This window comes from Saccopteryx leptura, chromosome 11, assembly GCF_036850995.1.
Source record: "Saccopteryx leptura isolate mSacLep1 chromosome 11, mSacLep1_pri_phased_curated, whole genome shotgun sequence".
Classification (NCBI taxonomy): Eukaryota; Metazoa; Chordata; class Mammalia; order Chiroptera; family Emballonuridae; genus Saccopteryx; species Saccopteryx leptura.
This window is the reverse complement of record NC_089513.1, coordinates 34,293,428-34,316,540: the sequence shown is the minus strand read 5'-3', so window position 1 is coordinate 34,316,540 and position 23,113 is coordinate 34,293,428. Positions and strand designations below refer to the sequence as shown.

Sequence of the window (23,113 nt, the reverse complement as noted above, 5' to 3'; positions counted from 1 at the left end):
GGGAATCCACCCAGCCAAGCAGAAAAGGGTTAAAGGAGTCCAGCAGAGGGGAGTAGTACGGAATGTGTGTGCGCGAGAGAGCGTGTGGGTGTGCGAGTGTGAGCGCACAGGACGGAGGCATCGAGTTGCGGAGCGGACTCGTTCCCAAGTTCCAAAGGTCACCGCGTCCGCGGGTTTCGGCCCGAGCGGGGCTGGGGACACCCGGCCTGCGCCCCTCCGGCAGCGCCCCGCGGATTTGGGGAGCTGGGCTGGACGGAGAGGGGTCTCGCGAGGGTTTCAGGGCGTGGCTGGAGTGGGGGGCGCGCGGCGAGTGTGCGCGGGTGTGCGCGCGAGAGGGCGAGTGTGAGCGCCGCGAGTGTGAGCGCGGCGAGTGTGCGGCCGCGTCGCCATTCCCTGTGACGTCAGAGTGTATTGTTGTGAGCCGGGCCGAACGGAGCATCCCCGGAGCTGTCACCGCGGCGGCCGCGGCGGCGGCGCAGCGCGAGCCCCGCACGAGCGAGCCCGGCCGGCACCTCCCCCGCCCCCGTCCACGGCCCCGCGCCGCCGCCGCCGCCGCCGCCCGGACCCGGCCCGCCCGCCCGCCCGCCGCGCGCCGCCGCCGCCGCCCGCGCGCCCCCACCCGGCCCACCCCACCCCCTCACTCCATCCCTCCCACCCGCCGCCGCTGCCCGCGCGCCTCCCCCCGCGGAGCGAGTGCGGGTCACCGGGTCACTGGGTCATTGTCTCCGCGCCCGAACCCCGAGCACCCCGTGGAATCCCCCACGTCATCATCAGAACCATCAATGAGATGCAAACATGAAAGACAAGAGGAAGAAGAAGGACCGCACCTGGGCCGAGGCTGCCCGCCTGGTACGTACCGCCCCCCGCCCGCCGTCCGCGCGTCCCGCCGGCCCCGCTGCTCGCTCCGCGCCGGCCCGCGGCGGCGGCGACGGCCACTTCCATCCTGCCCGCCGCCCGCTCGCCGGGCTCCCGCTCTTTGTTATTCTGCGGGAGTGGGCTCGCCCGGGGGCCCCCGTGTGTCTGCGTGCGCGCGGACGGGCGCCGCGATTATCTCGGGGAGAGCCCCGCGCCCGCCGCGCCCGGGACCGCCCGGGACACTTCTCCTGGTACTTTGCTGTCCGGGCTCGGCTGTGCCTTCTCCACGGGCGAATTTCCGAGCACTCGGCCCCACTCGACTTCCTTCTCTGCCACTCCGGAGACCTTTGTGTGGCAATTACCACTCCCTCCTGGCCCTTCCACCCCTTGGAATTTTCATCAATAACTCTGTGCACGGTCTGTGTGTATGTTCGGTGTTTGTGAGTTCATACATTTTACACGTGCATGCACGGTGTGTGTCCGATACGGACTTGTGGGGCGTGTGCATGTGGGCTAGGTCGTTGCGTATCTGTGTGCCGTGTCGTGTGTATTATGTATGCACACGGATACGTGCATGTTTTGTGTTGATTAAGTTCGTTTGTGTTTGTAGGTATTGTGCTCTGCTCGATGTTTGTGTGTACATTTTGTGCACGTGTGTGCAATTTGTGAGTGTGTGTTTCGGGGTGTGTGCGTTTGGCGAAGTTGGGTCGGTGTCATTTGTAGCGGGAGGTTATTAAGAATGTACAGCTAGGTGTATTTTACTGCTGGCTTCCTGGGCGGGTGTTACTTGGCTGCTTTTCCTTCTCTTGAACCTTTCGGAGCTTACGTTTTAATCATCGAAAGAATGTCTCTATAGAAATGCTGGTTGGCAGAGGGGCGGCGGCGTCTTTGGTTTGATGCATGTGGTTGTGTGGGTTTTTCTTTTTTTCTTCTTTTAAAGGACAGCTGTAAATGGATTTTTTAAAGGATATTTCTATACAGTGTGTCTCATGGGAATGCAAGGCATTACATTTGAAGCTCAGAGTTTTGGCTTCATAAATTAAATATTTATTCACCAACTTACTATCTGTTATAAATTGGCCAAAAGAAAGCAGAGTGCATGAAGTGAGAGGGGGGAGGACCCCAGGACATGTTATTGGGTTGGTTTTGCAAAGGTTATTTTACTATAACTGTGGTGGGTGGGTGTGTGTGTGTGTGTGTGTGTGTGTGTGTGTGTATGTGTGGTTTTAAATAACTACATCATGCTCACGAAGAACATTTGTCAAAAGTAATTATCTGAGTTTGGTTGAAGGGCCTTTCTGGTGTGTCTCTGGATTCTAGCAAAGGGTTTTAGATAATTGGTCTTGTTGCCCTGCGAAGAAGTGACAAAAGTCCTTTTTAATTGCAGTCTAGTTATTGGTATTGGAAGTGGCCAGGCCCCTTTACTTCATTTCTTAATTTGTGGTAGAGTATGTTATGACTTCTATCCTTATCTGGAATCGTATTAATCACTTAAATCATTCACTCTCTGTGGATGAATGGGCAGGTGATAGTCATTCTCTAATGAACTGCGTCTGGGAGAAGAAACTTATTTGTGAAGAATATGTGAAAAGTGAGCAGTAAGTGTTAAGTAGATGCCGGATTGATGTTATCACTGAATTTTTGCTAGAGCATAGTATATTACTTATTATTTGCCCAGCCTTTAATTCAGAATTGTGTGGGGGTGGGCAAGGCTTCTGAAAATGTATTATTCAGGTTCCTTGTAGTGGCAATCAAATATTATTATAGAGCTTCACTGTATGTATTTTAAACAAGTGAACAATGTGTCAGTTTATAAATATTTTAAAATCAGGGTTCATGAATTAGCCATATCTGCCTGCAGAGGATTCTTTAACAACATTATTCTGATGGAATTTAAAGCTAACCATTTGTATTCAATCAGTGTATGTAATTATTCTTGAAAGCAGTGAGCTTTATTTGATCTAACCATAATATATCTGTATTGAAAAATCTTGAAATAGATTTCTGAGTCACATTTTTTTTGTTAAAAGTTGTATTTTTCTCTTGCAAAGTTCATTGATGGGAAAAGACACACTAGGAGTCATCAACACAAAAGAATTAATGATAGACCAGATGTCTCTATTTTAACCAGACATATTGAACTAGTAGTTATGGTAATTTTTCAATTTGGTTCACGTTATTTTTCCCCTGGTAGTTGTACAAATGTGTATGTATTCAAAATGTTACAGTTGAAATAAAATACTGAATAAAATAGCAAGTAATTGTACTGGAAATACCTTTTCCAGAAATTTGTGATTTGTAAGTGACTTTTGATTATTCTTAACTTTGTGAATATAAGAGAAACGATCTATTTGGGTAATAGTGACATTTTTTCATTCTTTCTTTATGATTACATGAATGTATATAGACTTGGACTCTTTAACAAGCTTGCATGAAAAACATTTTTACTCTTACAGTTGATAGTATTCATTTACACTCAATGAAAATGCTTTTTTTTTTAAAGCATTTCTGTGGTGCAAATACTACTATCATTACATATCCTACACTGCCCCTTGCTGTGCTTCTTGTTAAAGACTTTTAGCCTTTCTTCATCAAATGTTAAACCATGTATCTGATTTTAAAAGTAAATACTAAGGATGGACTGAAAATATACAACTCAGTATGTGGTACATGCAATATATGAACTGAAGAGAGACTATCCCAATTAACATTAAGAATAACCTTCCAATACATGCAGTGTGTATTACATACAACTGGGGTGTGTGTGTGAGAGAGAGAGTGATTATCTTGAGGGAGAAGATATAAAGAGAGAGGAAATGCAAAATAGATTTTTTGAACTGTGACCAAAAGCTATGTTTAAATGTAGCTTTGCATTTATTTTTAAGAAAAATATATATGGAAGAACAATTCTTTCCGGAGTAACTAAGAACTTCCAGTTGACAACAGATTCTGTTTTTTTCTTTGTGAGAAAAGTATACAGTCTCTAAATCTATAAACTCTGAGTGGCAACTCCAGGGATTTTGTTTTAGAGAGAGATGCAGCTATCAAGCTCTACCAGTTTTCTCAAGAAGTATGTAATCATGTTTGTGTGTGGTGGGCTTGCTTAGTTTAGGAGAAGGAATGGTGGTATAATTTCCTTGTATTTTCAGGAATGCAGTGATTATTAACAGGCTGCCATTTTAAAACAGTAATACCACATCTTCCCCCCCCCCCTTTCTGCCCTGCATCAGTCGCAGAAATTTCAGCCTTCAGCCTCCTCCCCTCCCCCTCGGCTTTCTTTCTGCAATTGTGGTTGTTACTTTGCGCATTGCCATTTAATATGGAGTCTGCTCCCAAACCAGATGCATTTTCATCTGTTTTATCTGCTCTTCTAAGGTTGTAGAGTCTCAGAGGGTCCCATAATCACATGGAAATATCTTCTGTCTTAATATTTGTAGACCACAATGAGAATAAAAATCAAAACCATAACTCATGTCGAGCTGGGGCTTTGACTTTAATCTTTTTGACTTTTATCTCAAGTCTTCACTCTGTTACTATAAATACAGTTTAAACCATTGTGAAAGGATCTTCATGCTTCTTTGTAAAAAATGGGGATTTGACAGGACTTTGTTTTATTGCACTAAGGGGTTTCTTTGTTACTGACTTAACACAGAACATACTGTTATTTATATATTTATTCTAGGTTAATTCTTTTTTTTTTTGACATGCAAAAATGTTGTTGCTTTTAGAAGTGCTTTTTGATAGTTTCATCACTTTGTTCTATAGGGAATGCTGCTGTTAACATAATGGCTCAACGTATTAATTTGTTCCCTGACTTTCCTCCCATTTATTTCATTCCTTATAATCTTTGTTTGGTCTTACTGGCACCTGAAAATAAATTTTAACAATCTTCAGTAGCTTTGTGCTTGGTAACTTAGCTGATTTTTTTGCTCATAGTTTAGATACATTCACACAGATAATGAATATGAGTGTTTTTTTTTCTTTTTTGGTTGTTCAAGGTGACCTTTGGAAAAAGATTTTAAATGGCAAATTTGCCTCATTGTTTGTTGGGAGAAAACAGGCACATATTATGCCATAACAGGGTTGTTGGATGTTTTAAAGAAATTGCTATCTTGTAAATTGTCTTATATGAAAAGTTAAGTAGGGGTTTTTAATTAGAGGAAATCTTTGTGACTCTTTTGCACATTGAAGATTCATATTGCATTATATTCTAAATAAACTGTTAGGATTTCTAGAAAATAAAGCTGAATGGTAGTGGTAGCTGTTAAAATAGGAAATAGTTCATAATTGCTAATTTACTGGTTGCTTGGCCTTTTGTCTTTGTGTTTTAGAAATAAGCATAATTTTTCAGGAATGATGAACATGGGGATGGATGAGAGAGCATTCGTACTGCTTTTGGCATTTCTCACTGTTAGTGGTGCTTAGATTTTTGGTTATGACCAGGCTGTTAACAGTTGAGGACATTTTGGCTTGTGATTTGGGGTAAGCCCCAAAGGTGCACAAGAGCATAGTTGTGACACTGTTTATTGGCTTACAAGCCTGGCTAATGTATTTGGCAAATGGTATTTTATTTTCAATCGCTTACATTTAGTTGGTTTGATGCAGCTGTTTTCTGTGATTGACACATAATATCATCTCTTTATGTCTATATCTCATTATTTCTTCTTTCAGATATGGAACCTAAAATTTCATTTTGTAATTTAAAAGATGGGAGAATTTAGCAATCTCCACTTTTTACAAAATGAGTTTCAAGTTGAAAAAAATGTGTTTGAAATAAGGGGAAATGTGAACTTAGTGTTTAAGTTGTTAAGCTTTTATTTACTGCTAACATGAAAGGGAATTTTGAGAATTGAGTCTTAAGTTTTTCTCTTCTTTGACAAACTCTTTGGTAGCAGATGATTCTTTATATGTCAGAAATTGATTCTTTTCTTGGCATACTCTAGCTTTTAGACTTGTAGAGTTATACCTGTAAAGGAATTCCACTACAGAGAAGCTAACTTGTAAAGTAATTAAAGTTGATATTTGATAATGTATTCAGCACTTTACTGAAATGCATTGGAAATGTAAAATATGGTCCCTAAACATTTTGAGGGCTCCTACACATACAGTTCAAATGCTGGGAGGATACAAAGCTATATCCTCAAGGAGTATAGAGTTCAGTAGAGGAGACAGGAAAAACTGGAGGATGACTGAGCAGACACCATCCGTAGTTGTCACTTGAACGATCAAGCAGGTGCTGGTTTACAGATTTACAGAAGGGAGAAGCTATGTGGTGTAGAATGATTGTAAGAGGTTTAATGGATTAGATGAAACTTGGTTCATCCTTGTAATATGAGTAAGATTAAACAAGTGACAAGAGAACATTCTGAGAAAACTGTTTGGGTAAAGGTGTAGAGTCAGGAAAGAGGATGGTCCAGAGACCACTGAGCAGATAAGTCTAGAAGTATTAGAAAACTTGAGGGGGTAGGCACTGCAGTAAAGTTGAAAATTATTTTGGGGAGAAGAATTTGAAAGACATTTCTATGTCAGTTAGTCATTGTAATTGGTGCATGGTGCTGCTGAGTTGGTGGTAGCAGAAAGAGAGTTAAAACAAAACACAAAGACTATCCCTTATGGAGAGAAGACATTGGTGGTCTTGGGGTATATCTGAAACTTTCATTACTTGGTAATATAGAGTCTGGTAACAGAATTGATGTTAGAAATATTTTATTTAAAATAACAACTTTTCTATCCTGTATCCTTCACCAAATGAGGCAAATGATGTTACTGTAAAGTAAACATCAGTAAGCAATACACACTTGTAGAAAACATATACAGAGTGCTTTGTTTCCTAAAATACTCTCTTGAGATCAGTAGGCAGCTAGGGTAATCTCGGCAACTTGGTCCCCTAGTGTGTTTTAATGATGTGCCCAATATCGTCACCCTGTCTTTAAGGAGCAGGCTGACATAGGATCTTTTTAGATTCCATGCTTTCTGATTTTTAAAACATAATACTGGCATTTTAACAGATGTAAATTTAACTGATTTGCTGTATGGTGGATCCAAGCCTGCATCAGACTTCTTTCAGATTGCCTGCTTATTTATTTTTCACTCTTTCTCTCTCTCTCTTTTTTAATCATCAAAAGTCTGCATGAAGTTATTGTTGTTGTTAAATTTATCATTTTAAATTCTCCCCTAGAGATTGTCAGGAGCAGCTTCTGGGCCCTTCCCAATAGGGCTGGGAGGAGGGGCATCTGTATAGAACCACTTTCAGCTATTTGCCAGCCCTGAGTGCCTTGATTGTTCTGCTTTTGTCCCTGCACAGTTGGTAGCTGGGGAAATCTAGCCCCGACTGAAACTTTCCCTGAAGAGCCCTTGGGGAACAAATAGAAACATTATATGATTAGCCACATTGTTTTCATTATTATACAAATCTACATAAAAGGGTAGCAATTAACAGCTTTATCAGCCTGAACTTAGACACCTACCTTTCCTCTTCCCTCAATATTCCCACTTGAAGTGGTAACAATCAACTGTTGCTGGTTTTAATGTCAGCAACTGACAACACTAAATTGGGAATAGGCACTTCACCAGGTTGATTGACTATAGCCCTCTGCCACATTCTTTTGTAGTTTTAAGGAAATTCATGCCCTAGGGTTAGAGCCAAAGGGCTTGTCAGAACATTGACTTTAATAGCTGAAATATATAACTTAAATCACATCTAAGACCTTAGCTTTGGTGGAAACTTTTAGAACCTGAGGAATTCTCCAAGGCAGTGCAATTTATGCTTAGTGGACAAGCTTAGAAATTGTAACATTATTTCTAAGTGTGTATGTGTACATATAAGTATAATTTACTATGTGATACCTTGGTTTATTTTGCATATTTTTAGCATAAATTAGCCCATGAAAAACTAGATAATGGTTTCTAAAATAATTCCACAATTGGCATTTTTGGCAAGTGTTTCATTTTTCATTAGCTATGCACTAGTTGACTTATGAATATATTACATGTGACTTAAGATAAAGAAGGGAATAAAATTGACCTCTTCTTATTCATAGAAGACAGATGGCATATTCAAGATTTTGTTAACTATAATGAATTAGAACTTGTTATAATAATTTCAAGGAATTAGTAATTGAGATAGAATTTGAGGGCTTCCCCCCCCAGCTCAGTCATAGACAGGCGTCCCCAAACTACGGCCCGCGGGCCGCATGCAGCCCCCTGAGGCCATTTATCCGGCCCCCCACCGCACTTCTGGAAGGGCCACCTCTTTCATTGGTGGTCAGTGAGAGGAGCACTGTATGTGGCGGCCCTCCAACGGTCTGAGGGACAGTGAACTGGCCCTCTGTGTAAAAAGTTTGGGGACCCCTGGTAGAGAAGTCATGATATAATGAGGCTGTTGTTTATTGTTCTTAGTTTTTTCTTTTATTTCAATAATAAATGACTGCATATATAATTTGTACACATATCAAAACCTTGCTGACATGGTTACAGTACTAAGCTGCTATCTGGACTGTCAGAATTCCATATTACCTTCCAGTCTCTCCCCCCCTGCCTCCCCCCTGCCATGCAGATAATCTTACTTAAAAGAATGTTTATGAAAAAAATCTCTTTCCTTTAAAGTATGTGTTATAGTTCTTCAGAATGTTGCATTCGGAAATCGTCTTTCTTAAATCATTTAGTTTAATTTCTTATCTCTTAAATTCTAAAAATTCAATTAAAACATTTTGAATTAAACTATTTGATATTCTTCTTGTTCTTTTCCCTTTACTTTTCTTACCCATTCCTGCTTGCTTGACGATCCCCTCTACTCTCAGCTTCCCTTTTGGTGCTGATCTGTCTGTCTCAGAATTTTGCCAACCCTTTTTTAAAATTTTATTGTCCCCCCACCTTTGGCAGTCTCACCCACCCAATGGCAGTTCTCCCATAATGAGGACTCCAGCCTCGATCTTTTCCCTAAATATATTAACAATTCCTATTGTTTATTTTTATGTACTATGGATATTTCAAATGAAACTTACCCAGTTAGCAACAGCTATTGCGTATTTTCCACAAATGTATTTATACATTGGGCACGGAAAGAGGAATGTGACAGCATTCCCCTTTGGGAGACACTTATCTATGTTACCTAAACACATGGTATCTGTGAAGAGTGGTAAGTTCTGTCTTCTTTATATAGCTCACATTTAGCTCTTCTCTTTCATTCACTATATTTTACATAGTTTTGACCTTCCAATGAATTTTATCCCTAATCTCTTTTCCAATTCTTGCTTACTAGAACTGTATTTATCTTCTCAGAACAAATCTGATCAGACTGAATCATTCCTCTGCTTAAAAATTTTTGTGATTAATTACCTGTAAATTAAAGTCCAACAGGTCTTCTCAATATTGGCAGCACCTTTTAAAAGTGGTATATGATTGTTTTCCCTAACGATATGCAGAATTTAGCATGTTCTATCCTTATACATTACACCAACCTCCCCATATTGAACAATATCTACAGCCTTAGATTTATTTCATATTCCTTTAAAACACAACAAAGTAGTTATTTTTAATAGTAGTTAATCAAATTTACTAACTTTTTTTTTTATCAACTTCTGTGTTCAACTTTATGTTTTTGTATCATACTTTTTTTTCTAAATTGCCTCCTTTAACATATTTTTCTTTTAAGTGAAGGTCTCTGGGTTCATAAAGTTTTTGTATATCTAAAATGTTTTTGTTTTACTTGCCCTTTAAATACTTTTTGTTAAAATGTTGTATTTGAATTAATTATAGAGTCACTTCAAGTTATAAGAATTAGAAAAGAGTGAGCAAATGGCCACATTCTTTCACTCTTATCCGTACATCCATACCCTAAATTCTTCCTGTCCTCAGTAATTTAATAGTCCAAGTTAGGTGTACCAAAGTGGTCAAGAGCAGCCTTTAGGAAGCATTATCCCCCAAGCACATGGTATGGAGGATCCCTTCGCAAAGCTTCACACATCTATTATTTTAAAAAAAAAAAGTGGTGGAGAAACTTGGTAGGAAAAACTTAGAGATCCTACATTGCCCTCACATTAGGGATAATTTAGCTAGTTATAAAAGTCTCTTAGTTGACAATTTATTACCCTTAGTACTTTGGAAATGTATCTTCATTATGATCTTGCATCAATGGTTCTGATACTTTGTGGTGAGCTTTTTTAATTTTAAGAAGTAATGCGCTTTTTGCATCTGAGAGTTGTTACATGTTAACTTTATCCTTGAAGTTCTACAATTTTAATACTCTATCTTAAATATTTGTGGATGAATTTATGTGTACCCTACTTGGTACCTAGAGTATAAATACTTTTTAGTGTTGACCTATTACCTTTTTTTGCTTTAGAAGTGTAGTCATGCTGTGGTATAGAACTTAATTAATGCTTTGTATTCCCTCCAGGTCGTGAATTCTTTGAAGTCTTCTAAAATTTCTTTATCATCTATCAGATTTAATGTATTTATCTTATGGGTTTGCAATGATTTAAGAACAATATAGAAAGAGTCCTCCTAATACTTAACCCAATGCAGCAATGACTGTGTTGTTTTTATCAGCCAGAATTATGACTTACAAGCAGTAGAAGTCAATTCTTGCTAACTTAAATAGAAAAGGAGTTTTTGGAGGCCACAAAGTAATTCATATAATCATCAGGAGATGTCTGAAAAACCAGGCTGGAAAAATAGGCATGTATCACTAGAGGCTGAGGAGCAAAACCACACGAAGTCATGCTACTAAAATACTGTCGTTGGGCTATTTCTTTGGGCACCACTACCACTGCTAATGGTCACCATTGTGACTTGGTGCTGACATAGGATACTGCCCTTGCCAACAATGTATCATATGCATGTTTTATGAGCTGTATGTCTTTGCATTTCATATTCAAGATTCAAATTCACAAGCAGCCTGACCAGGCAGTGGTGCAGTGGATAGAGTGTTGGCCTGTGATGCTGAGGATCCAGGTTTGAAACCCCAAGGTAGCCAGCTTAAATGTGGGCTCATCTGGCTTGAGTGCAGACTCACCAGCTTGAGCTTGAGTACAGGGTCGCTGGCTTGAGCATGGGATCATAGACATGACCCCATGGTCACTGGCTTGAGCCCAAAGTCACCAGCTTGGACAAGGGATCCCCTGGTCAAGGCACATAGGAGAAAGCAATCAATGAACAACCAAGGTGCCACAACTATGAGTTGATGCTTCTCATCTCTCTCTCTTCCTGTCTGTTACTGTCTCTCTCTCTCTCTCTCTCTCTCTCTCTCTTTCTCTTTCTCTTTCTCTTTCTCTCTCTCTTACTAAAAGAAAAAAAAAAGAAAAAAGAAAAAGAAAATAATTTACAAGTACGTGCATCTAATCATCTAATTGTCAGACTCCAGTTTCCGTTTCTATACCTCAGTGACTAAGCACTGATTAGAAGGTGTATATGGTCTCTTCAATTCTGTATGGAAATATTCCATTCACATTTCATAGCAACAATAAAGTCAACAAGATTAAAACCGAATACTTCGTATCTTCCCCATCTCCTTCTCCCAGTAAGTCTCTTTTCTCCTTTTAATTTTTCAGTGAAAGCCACTACTATCTCTGTTAATGCCTCTTTATATTTTTCTGTTATTCCATAATCACCAAACTCTGTCAGTTTTATTTCCTTTTCTTCAAATCTTCAAATTCTTATATTTAGATACTACAGTATTACTCATTTACACTATAATTTACCTTGACACTGGAAGTATATGGGAAAAAATATAGATGAATGATGGGCCTAAAAGTCAGGAAGGTTTATGTTTGAGTCTCAGTTCGGTCACTTACTATGTGTTTGACCTTGGGCAAATTATTTAACATCTCTCAATTTTAGTTTCATTGTCTATTAAAAGGGAATAATAACATTAAAGAGTGGTTGGAATATCTAAGTAAGATAATGTATGTAATGTACTTAGTACAGTGTCTGACGTTAGACGATGCCAGTTAATGATAGTGGCTGGTAATATCCTTCTTGTTAAATCACTACAGCAATTTTGTAACTGGTTTCACTGCCTCTAGACTTGCTTCCACTTGTAACAATTCTCCTTATTGCATCCTTAACTTTTTTTTTTCAAGGTAAAACTGATTTATGGTGCCCCTTGAGGTCTAACTAAAGGTGAAACTGGTCTGTGGTACCCCCTTGAGTCTTAGTTCCTGTAGGAAACAGATGGCACTATCTCAAAGAGGTGATTAAAGAAAGTTAGGGCACAGTAAAAGAAAAGAACAAAAGATAGGGAGGAAAATCAGGATATCATCAGCCAGGAAGCTGTTACTACCTTTAGGCTAGAGGAGCCAAGAGGAGCCAGAAGTGGCTTACTGCAATGGTGTGGGCTGTGAGTTTAGGAAAACAGTGTGTGACAGAAACTGCGACCATAAGTAGTAGAACATAGCAGTGCTTCAGAGGAGACATGGACATCCATACTCTGACCCTGCTCTCCTTCCATTTCCATTCACTCTTCTCCAGTTGGTGCCTCCTATTGGCCGAGAAGCCAGAGAGGACAGGGAATCTTCAATGAGGAAATTCATAGGTGTCAGACTACTGGGTTACAGAGTTGGGTAGAGAGTGAATTTGGAGTCATTAATTGGGAATATACACAATATCTCCTTTTCAAAAACTTCTTAATAGCTTATCATTCTAAGAGTGTAGTCCTACTGGTTTCAGAATACTTTAGGTTTGTCTTTTGTATACTTCCCCAACTTCATTGCTTGACTGCCTTGCCATTGGCATTCTAAATACCAGTCATATAAGAGTACTGTTAAATAAGCTTTGAATTACACTGTCCCATATTTTGCCTTGACTTTATACATGTTGTTCCTTCTTTTTGTAAAGACCTCCTTCCCATCATTTCCCTGTTTTTATCTAGTAAATTCCCACAATTCCTTCAGTTTTCCTCTTTCTTTGAGAAACTTTTATATGTTCCCAAAGCACTTTTTATTTGTGACAATGTAATTAGTTGTTTAGTTGCTTATAATTATTTCCTGAGAGCCTAATGTACTACCTCATGTTAAGTTAGTGCTGAATGCAGTTGAATAAACTGAATGAGTCAAAGGAGTCTTTTTCAGGGGAGCTGTTAGAAAAACGTCTTTAAAAGCTTTTTTTTAGCAGATCAGTAGAATTATAAAAATTATGTCTTAATTTACTTCTGTGTCATTGCTCAGCTGGTACTGTACAATCTAGAGAAGGGATTAAATTTTCCAAGAATCAATTGGACAACTGATAGATTTTCTAAGTGTTTCTACTTTCAGCTACCAGTACCTTTTATTTCTTTGGAATAATAATTTAGTAATCATCATGCTTAATGGCACCGAAAGGATTTAATTTTTGTCATTATGTTAGCTGACATATGAATGAAATAAGATATGGACCTTGACTTTTAGGAAATTAATGTAAAAAAAATAAACTACTTCGAGCCCAAGAGATTCTTCTCTGTATGTTTAAAGTTGAGAAGTGCAGTTAAAACCTAAAAGTAAACTTTGATGTTGGATTTTAATAAGGTGCAATGATGATCTATCATGGCTTGCTATTACTTCCAAACCAAGAGAAGAATCATCTAGTACACAGATTACAACACAGATTGGAAATGTTTTCAAAGTAAATAATCTTCTTTATAAATGTAATTAAAACATTTATATATTTGGTGTCATGGCCTCCTTTTGAGAATGTAGGATTCTGATTTAATGACGATGTAGTCTTATTATATCAATTATCATAAAATTACAATTACTAAAGTAACACTTAACATTAATAGCTAAGAGCTAATATTTATTGAGTACTTATATGGCTGACTTTGCACTTACTTGTTATGTGCATTATATTGTTTAATCCTAAGAGCAAACCTAGGATACATGTTGTAATATTACACACATATTTTCAATTACAAAATTGAGATTTAGAATATTCATTTATGTACTTCAGTTTCTCTCAGTTGCAACTGAAATAAAATGAACTAAAACCGGTTTAAGCAGGAAGCTCACATAACTGAAAAATTAAAGGGTGGACTTCAGGTATGAGTAGATATAGAGGTTTAGGTAATACCATCAAGATGTTTGCTTTCTCTGTATCTTTTGTACTTATTTTTTTATGTCCAAGTCTTGGGTAAGTTAATATAGTCACTAGCGCCCCAGACATGTGTCCTCCAAACTTAGCACACCAACATAAAAAGAATCTCAATCTGTCTATCTATCTACCTACCTACCTACCTACCTCCTACTTATCTACTGATTTACCTATTCTCCCCTCCCTATCCTCCTTTGCCTCTTTATCATCAATGTCATCATCATTATTATTACTTAAAGCCAATCCCAGGAAAGTTTTCCCTTTGTCCTGCCTTCCTCATCAGTAGCAATGGCCAACATCAGGTAACATGATTGATCACCACACAAGGATTATAGGGAACAAAGGAAAATCATAAAAAGACAGCAATAAAAAGCAGATGGAAAATATTTTGGAAAAACAATTGATGAATGCCATTACCTTTAATCTAGAGAGTGTAAATTAACTTGCTCAGCTAGTAAGTAGTGTAGCAGTTGAAACCATGTCTGCCCTTTAGAGCTCTAGGTGTATTAATGAAGATACTGTCTCATACATTCTTTCTGGTTATTGTTATTATTATTATTATTTTGACAGAGACAGAGAGAGTCAGAGAGGGATTGATAGGGACAGACAGACAAGAAGGAAGACAGATGAGAAGCATTAATTCTTTGTTTTGGCTCCTCAGTTGTTCATTGATTGCTTTCTCATATGTGCCTTGATTGGGGGGGTGCGAGGGGGTTACAGCAGAGCGAGTGACTCCTTGCTCAAGCCAGCGACCTTGGGCTCAAGCCAGGAACTTTGGGCTTCAAGCCAGCGACCTTTGGGCTCAAGTCAGCGACCCTACGCTCAAGCTGGTAAGCCCATGCTCAAGTCAGCAACCTCAGGGTTTCGAACCTGGGTCTCCCCATGTCCCAGTCTGGCACTCTATCCACTGTGCCACCGCCTGGTCAGGCTTTCTGGTTATTTTTATGATATTCATTGTACATTTAAAAAATGTTCAAGCCATGGCAGCAATCACAAAAATTCTAAAGATTTCTTTGGTCTGTTTCCTTTGAAACTTACATTCCTTATTTAGAGGCTAAAAGTTATGGATGGCTTCTGTTCTATTTTCACTCACTGACCAGTTTCTTTAGAGCTATATATAACTAATTCATATATAATATTTATAACATGTTGTAGTTAAATGCAATTTAGGATCTGAATTCACAATACATTTATATAATTCTGAATGAAACTCCCAGTTACTTTCTGGATGCAAGTAAATATATTTATTCACTTTCTAAATGCCAAGTTTTCATCACGGTGTTGATCATGATTTTTAGAAAATGTTAGTTTATAAGAGAGCAAACTTCTCTTAGTCATAGCATAAATCACACTCATTTCTCTGAATATTGAGATTAGATCAGAATAAGACAGTGACTCCTTATTTCAAGTAGAATTCTGTGAACATTTTTTATCACTTCTTATTCTTTCATCTAATAGAATTTCTTTGCTAAAAGAAACTATGATAGTGCTTTTGAAAATTTCTTCTTTATTCCTCTTTTTATTTTCTCCCCCAGCTTTGTGCAAATTTAACCATATCTTTCACTTTGGAAGAAAGTGAATGGTACTTAGGACTGATGTTATTCATGGTCTGCTCTAGGCAGTGATGCTATTGTGTATGAATTAAAAAATACATTTAATCCACCAAAGTTTTTAATAAGGAAATGAGAAAAAGAAATAAAGACACTATTAAATGTAAAAAAAATCTTCTCTCTTTTCATCCTTTCTCCAATTTTTAGATATCTGTCTTTTCATTTTTTAGCTAATGTTATCTTTACAAATCAAGTTCTGGTAACTAAATAGGATTAGATAGACTATCAGTAGGGGAAAAAATCAATGAGCAAATACAGATATTGCATTTTCTTTTAATCTTCTAACGACTCTGCTTTTTTACTTATTTATTTTTTCAGAGTTTACTACTGAGTTCAGCTTCATGGTAGAAAATGCAAGATTCGTCAAGGTTAAACAGTTTTGCATTTGTTAAAAGCTGCAGTAGAGACTGAGGCCCTTTCTTAATTAGTCCAGTCTTCCCACTCCATCTTTTCATGAAATTTTATCTCTTACTCTTGGTAGGTGATGGTAGTAGGCAGCTTTAGGAAAGAGGCAACTTTAAGCACATTAATGGTGTCATGTACAAAGATAAATGATGAAGAAACAGAGTAGGACTTTAAGAAAACTTACTGTATTGTTATATTTTTCTTTCTGTTTGTGCATCTATTTTTAACTGTGTTGGTTAGAGTTATAGAGGAAAAAAAGATTGTCTTCTACTAAATTGCTAAATTTTTTTGTCTATGATGCATGGTTGACTGGATATTTTGTTATTGTCAATGGGTCGAAGCACAGTTCACTCATTTTTATCTCCTTAGAGTTATGTGGTAGCATTAGACTTCTTTGACCCTTGAAGTTAGGCATTACAATGTGAGTTGTCTTATTTCCTCTAGTCAGTGTGTGATTCACCTTACTTCTTTCCTTGCTGTGTTGATCACAGAAGCAGTGACAAGGTAGAATTTTAGTCAGCCTGGTTCTTGGCTGGTCATATAGATGTGAGTGAGAAATGAGTGTTTGTTTTAATCCACTGAGATTTCACAGGTCAAGTCCTATAGCGAAACTTGTTTTATTCTAGGCTATCTGTTACCTTTGTTTATGAGACACTAAATGCATAGTTACATGTTTCAGAGGTAAGTAAAGCAAACAAAGCTAAGTCCTTTTTTTCTTCTTCATTACATTAAATTGCTTTGTAGAATTATCTTCTCCAGTATTTCTAAACTAGTAAACAATAGAAAACTTTCATTACAAGGACAATTCTTTTATATTTTATCTCAAGATAATTCTGTTTATATATCTGCTTTCTAAAATAATTGCCTTTTCTTCTGTCTGTCTCTTAGGGAGGAACGTTTTCTGACTAGAAAGAGTAGAACGATTATTGTTAACAGGGAATTGAATTCCGAGATAGTTAGATAGAAAAAGGGCACCTGGACAATTTAAATGAGTTCAAGTTTCCAAGTCCAGACAAATTGTGTTTCATTGAAAAGGTATGGCCAGTTATCCCACACCACTGAGAAGAGGAAAGCAGACACTGTAATAATACCTCCTTCCCTATCTCTCACTGTCTCTCTCTTTCTCCCTCCTTCCCTCCTTCACTCTCTCCCTCTCTCCATCCCTCCCTCCCTCTTTCCCTCCCTCGCACCTAGAGGAGAGCTGGTGGAGAGGAGCAACCCCAGTAAAGGATTATGTTTTCCAGTCTGTCCCTGAGATTATGGTCTACATTTCCCTTCTATTGAGAGCAAAGTCACCCTCAGGCTATCTCTCCCTCCAGTTTTCACTCTTCTCTCCATAAAGCATACAAAACTCCTGACAGCTGACAGACTCCCCGTTGAGCCCTACTCCTTCATGTAGGGAAAGGGGGAAAAAATGAAGAAAACTTGTCTTGAAAGCCTGCAGACTTTCATACCACAAGGAATGTGTTGACCATATGCATCTTAAACCAGATGGACAGTGTTTTCCAGCCCTGCAGTTTACCAGTGTGCAGCCATATCTGTTCCATGATCTAAAGCAAAAACTCAAAACTAGATTTCCTAGAATTTTCTGCCAATCTTGTGCTCAAATGGGATCGAGTTGTTAATGAACATCCTTGTACATGTTAGGTTATGTTTTTCATTATGATATAATTTATCTGCAGGAGACATTGATTTTCAGTGAATTCCTTATCTTCAAGATTTTTTGCCCTTTATATAGGGTATAGGTATGTATTATTATTATAGATAAGGTCACCAGTGAATTGCAAGGGTCACAAAACAGATCTCCATTTAATTCCCAATAATATGGAGGTGATATGTTTTACATTTATATTCCCTTTGCATGAGTATACCTACAGAATATTTCACACTTTGTTCCCCTTATGTTCTGTGTATCTGATGGCTGGTGTAGTTATTTACCTCTTTAAACCTAAATGCCAAGGTAGTTAACAGAACTCTCAAAGCATTTCCTACATATAGCTTTCCCGGGGAGGGTTTGATTCCTCGTGGGCCTCGTGCCTACTGCCTGTAGTTGATTGAATCTAAGAGAACAACATCTGGCCTAATTTATCTTCAGGCATAATTTGATAATGCTGAATGGTAACCACTGGGAAAAATCTAAGTAAGACTTTATGCAAGTGCTAATTTAGAGTCGGTTAATAGGTAAGTTATTTGTATTTCTTTCAAAGGGATACATATTTTGGTCACATCAGAACTAATCATTTTTCTTCATTCTGACATCTAATCATAGCATTATAGTATAATCAACTCCCAGCCTGGTTCCATGTGAAACTGTACTGGTAAAATCAGGACTGGGGAAGGCTAGGAAGCAATGGAGACTATCTGATTTCATAAAGACTCTTTTGTTGGTAAAGGTATGTTTTAATGTTCCATTACCTCCTTAAAGAGACTCAGCCCATACTTCATATCAACAAATATTGGTTGATTGAAACCAGTTCTGTTTGCTTTGTGCCCTGATAAATATAGCCTAAATTCCTCTAGCACATACTTTAACAAATAGGACCAAAAAGGCGGGGGGGGGGGGTAGAAGGGAAAGGGTTGGAAAACTTGGCTAATACTAAGGTGGGTAGTAAGTATGTCAAGTAGCATATTAAAGTAATTGCCTCAAGAATATATTTAGCATAAATCTTGGTGTAAATACTTTAATGGTATCTTAATTATTTGAGTGTAGTAAACTTGTGGGAGATCTTTGAGTTGGTTTTTAGTATAAACAGTTATGGTAGATTTTTATGCACAACTCCAATGAAAAACAGGGAAGCACATACCTTATAAAACCTTTTGGCATATAAAAGGCCTTCTAGTCATATTGTGAGAATATTAATATACCTGATTCGTGTATATTTTTAAAATAGCCCTCTTTCTGAAGCCTGGTATTCAGAAATTCTTTACTCATCAAACTTGAGTTCTAGGTAAAAAACTCTTTTAAATTATCTATACCTTTACCTGGTGAGTTCCTAGTTTTATACAATTGTTTATATTTTTTAAACTATTATCTCTGGATGGGTCAAAGTATATATTTGACAAACTTGCATTCTTGAGTTTTATTTGATTAAGATTTTTAGTTTGGCAATGATGAAAAAGTTTTACTAATAACTACTCTTCTATTCATTTTCTAATGGAATCAAAATGTAACATCAGACTTAGAAATATTAGATATTTTATAATTCTTAAAAATTCTGTGAAAAGAATCAACTAAGGGCTTAATACTTAGCATAAGAAATACCGGCCTGACCTGTGGTGGCACAGTGGATAAAGTGTAGACCTGGAATGTTGAGGTCGCCAGTTCGAAACCCTGGTCTTGCCTGGTCAAGGCACATATAGGAGATGATACTTCCTACTCTTCCCTCTTTCTCTTTCTCCATGTCTCTCTCTCCTCTCTATCTAAAAATGAATTTTAAAAAAATCTAAAAAAAAAAAAAAAAGAAGTACCTAAGTCAGCTCTGGCCAGTTGGCTCAGTTGTACAGCATTGGCCCAGCTCTTCCCAGTCAGGGCACACAGGAGACGCAACCATCTGCTACTCCAACCCTCCCCCCTTCTCTCTCTCTTCTCCTCCTTCAGCCATGGCTCTATTGGTTAGACCATGCTGACCCTGGGAACTGAGGGTGTCTCTATGGAGTCTCTCCCTCAGGCACTAAAAGAAGCTCGGTTGCGAGCATGGCCCCACATGGGCAGAGCATAGGCCCCAGATGGGGGTTGCTGGGTGGATCCTGGTCAGGGCACATGAGGGAGTCTGTCTATCTCCCTCCTCTCACTTGGAAAAAGAAAAGAAAGAAACACATTAGTCACGAACATTTAGCTCTAAACAGATACTAAAATTTAACTCTAACCAATTTATTGAGAAGAATTTTTTGGAAAACCTGTATAAGCACCAACCAATATAGGTGACTAAAAGTCCTCAGTAACACCTGAAAAGAAGGAATCTATGTGTCCAGGATGCTCTTCTCTCTACTTCTCTCTACAGAAGCCCTATTTTCTGAACCTGGCTTCTTTCAAATGGCTGGGAACAGGGCATCCAGCAACTCCCAGGGGCCCAGCACATGGGATTATTATGAGAAAGCAACTGAGATTTGTTTTCTTGAGCTTTAGGCTAATGTATCATGGGGAAGATCAGTGATTGTCCCCCCTTGCGTAACTGTTCCTGCCCTCTGCCACCCCACCACCCCATTATTAGTAAGTCACTCTTTAGGATCTACGGAAATATGACATTTCCCATTCAAGTCAAAGTAGGAAAGGGTATTTCTAAGAAATGGAGAATAAGGAGTTCACAAAACCCATTAAATTTAGGACATCAATTTTTCCTTGTCACTTACTCGTCTTGTTTTCTTTCCATTAGGCACTTTTTAAGTGCTTATAGTGTGGCAGGTACCAGAAATAAAAGAGCGAGCAAAATAAAACAAAAACCAACATATCATGATGGTTATCTCTACTGCATAGAATCTGAAATATAGTGTCGCTCCTGGGAACAGGGTAGGCAAAGGTGATTTTATATAAACTAAATTGGCATTTTGAATGAATATTAAGGAATATGGCATTGTCTCTTTCCTTTTATTTTAAATCTATTTCTAAGTAAATTATATGTTTGCCACCCTCCCTTCCACAACTGTAGTAAACCAGAGGATACATGTCTCCAGAGATGGTGATAACATGTTTTATTGTATTTCATTGTAGTGTGTGTGTATGCTTGGTAAATATTTGCTAAATCAATGAATTATTGAGGAGATAATGCTGTTGTTTAACTACAGTCAGGAGGAAAGGGCTGCTATTAACTGTGACAAAGCAAGTATCATTGTCTTTGTCATTCTTCAACATTTAAGTGGTCAGAATCAAATAATTCCGTATAAAAAGTCATTTTCTACAATTATCGCAAGATATATTTTACAGCTAATTCCTTTTGGCAGCTACATCTGGATGCTGTGTCATGTCAGACTAGTCTGTGAGAATAACACCGAAGAATTTTCTTGACTCAGATTGAAGGATGAGTAATGTTCACTTTGGAAAAAAAATTCAATATGCCTATATTTTATTTTCTTCACCGTGCATTAGAGTGTAAGGTCTATAGATGTTTCTTTTGTTGTTTGAGTACTTATTTTGTACTCAACTGATTTTTAAATTAGTTATTAAATATTATATATTATAAACATATATCACATAAAATATATAATACAGATTATATAATTAACATACAGTTTAAAGATTATGAAAGTACCTTGCATCTAAAAACAAAACTTATAAAATTTCCTGTTCTACTTTTGCTCTTCTAACACTCTCCAGGGTGACAGTTGTTTACTGTTTGAATATTTTTATATGATGTGAATTGCATGGGGGGTGCTGGGTGGTGTTGTGGGTATGGTTGTGTGTATATGTATACCACATGCACTTGAATATATGCTTCCTCTATGCATACTGTTCTTCAACTTGCTCATCTTTCTTAATCAGTTTCTCATAGATACTCTTCTGTGTCACTGCCTATTTTCTTTGTTATGGCTGTGTATTCTTTTTATTGTGTCTATCTGCCTTCATTGATTTAACTGTCTTTCTCTTTCTTGGGCTATGTCTTTTTTTTTTCCTTTTAATAATGTTTCAATAAGCCTGCAGGATGGTCTTTGAATTTCTTTAAGAAAAATACCTAAAGACGGGTTAAGTTCAACAAACTGGACTGCCTACCTTTTATATTTTAATAGTACTACTAAATTACCCTCCAAGTAAGGTTGGGCTATTTGCTACAAGGTAGTATATTGTAATGGTGAAACACTTGAAATTCAAGGACATGGGTTTTAATCCCAGCTCTTCTTATCACATAGAAATAGCCTGATATAAGTGAATTAACATATCTGTGTCTCAGTTCTCTCACTTACAAAGAAATAATACCTACCTTGATAGGTGATTGTAAGAATTATATACATTAACATAAGTCAAAATCTTGTAAAAGTGACTCTCCTGTTTCTATTACAAAATGCTTTCTAGAATTCTGTAAGTATTGCCTGCTGTTACTAATAGGAGCACCTTGTAAGGATTCCTGTAATATGTGAAGTTGGGGTCTCAACTACCTGCTGCTTCCGAATGTTATCCTGAGGAGATTGTTGCCTTTGACCATAGATTTTTCATGACATGTGTTTGTTTAGTCTCCCATATGTGGACAGAAATGTGCATTAAGCTCCTTAATTTTCATAATATTGTACTGATTCTACTATCTGCAAGTCTGGTTTTTTTTCAGATTATTCTATCTATAATAGTAAAATATAAACTCCAACTTGTCAGAGTATATAATCTTAATCTAATTATATTTAACTGTGGGAAGACTATCTTCTTGGATTATTTTACCTATTCTCAGTTATATTTTGTTATGTTTAGATTTTTATGAGAGGCTCTACAACAGTATTTATATCTGTCCCATGCTTGCTTTCCTGAAACTCTCATTGAAGATCTTGTCTAACACCAGTGCTTCTGAATGAATATCCATACAAGATAATTGTCTTAGTTTAGAAATAAGAAAACCTTTATCTGCTCTGACAAACTAATGTTTTTTATTTAGCTAATGGGTGTTAAGAGACTCATGTTGGCCTCTACGTTTTAGCTGCCATGAAATTAGTAGCCAGAGTCACAGCAGCTGTCTTATCAGGCATGATTTTTTATTTTTAAAATATTTCATTGTACTTTTAAATTAGTGCAGGCTTTTTTTTTTTTAAAGCAAAGTGTGATGAGAGAGTATCATAGAAGTTATATTCAATGTGTTTTAGATGAGGTAAGAAATGAGGAACTATGAGATCAGTGACAAGACGCTGAAAGAACGTACGGACGTGATCGAGGCACTGCTAATAGTCATAGGGACAATCACCGCCTGCAGGAGGGTATTTGTCCCAAGAAATGAACCCTGTGGGTTCAAATCTGGATGCTACTACTTTGTAGCTGTGACTTTGGGAGAGTTAAATTAACTTCCCTGCGCCTTAGTTATCTCATCTGTCACCTACAAAATGAGGGTGATAATAGTCCCCATAAGATAAGGTGATTGTTTTGAGGATTAAGCGAGATCATATGCACTTTAGAATAATGTTGATGCAGAGTACCTGCTGTGTGTTTGCTATTGTTATTATTATCAAAGAGGTAAAAGAACATTTTTGAAATCACAGACTACTGAGCTTTA

At 37.9% G+C, this 23,113-nt stretch overlaps 1 protein-coding gene across 1 annotated transcript in view; it reads left to right on the top strand.

The window, feature by feature from the left end:
* Window positions 1–712: 712 nt before the first annotated feature.
* Window positions 713–23,113, top strand: part of ASXL3 (ASXL transcriptional regulator 3) — a 186,845-nt gene continuing 164,444 nt past the window's right edge. The window contains exon 1 of the mRNA XM_066353262.1: window positions 713–849. Within this exon, the coding sequence (XP_066209359.1) occupies window positions 796–849 (54 nt within the window). The 5' untranslated portion in view covers window positions 713–795. The remainder of the gene's footprint in view (window positions 850–23,113) is intronic.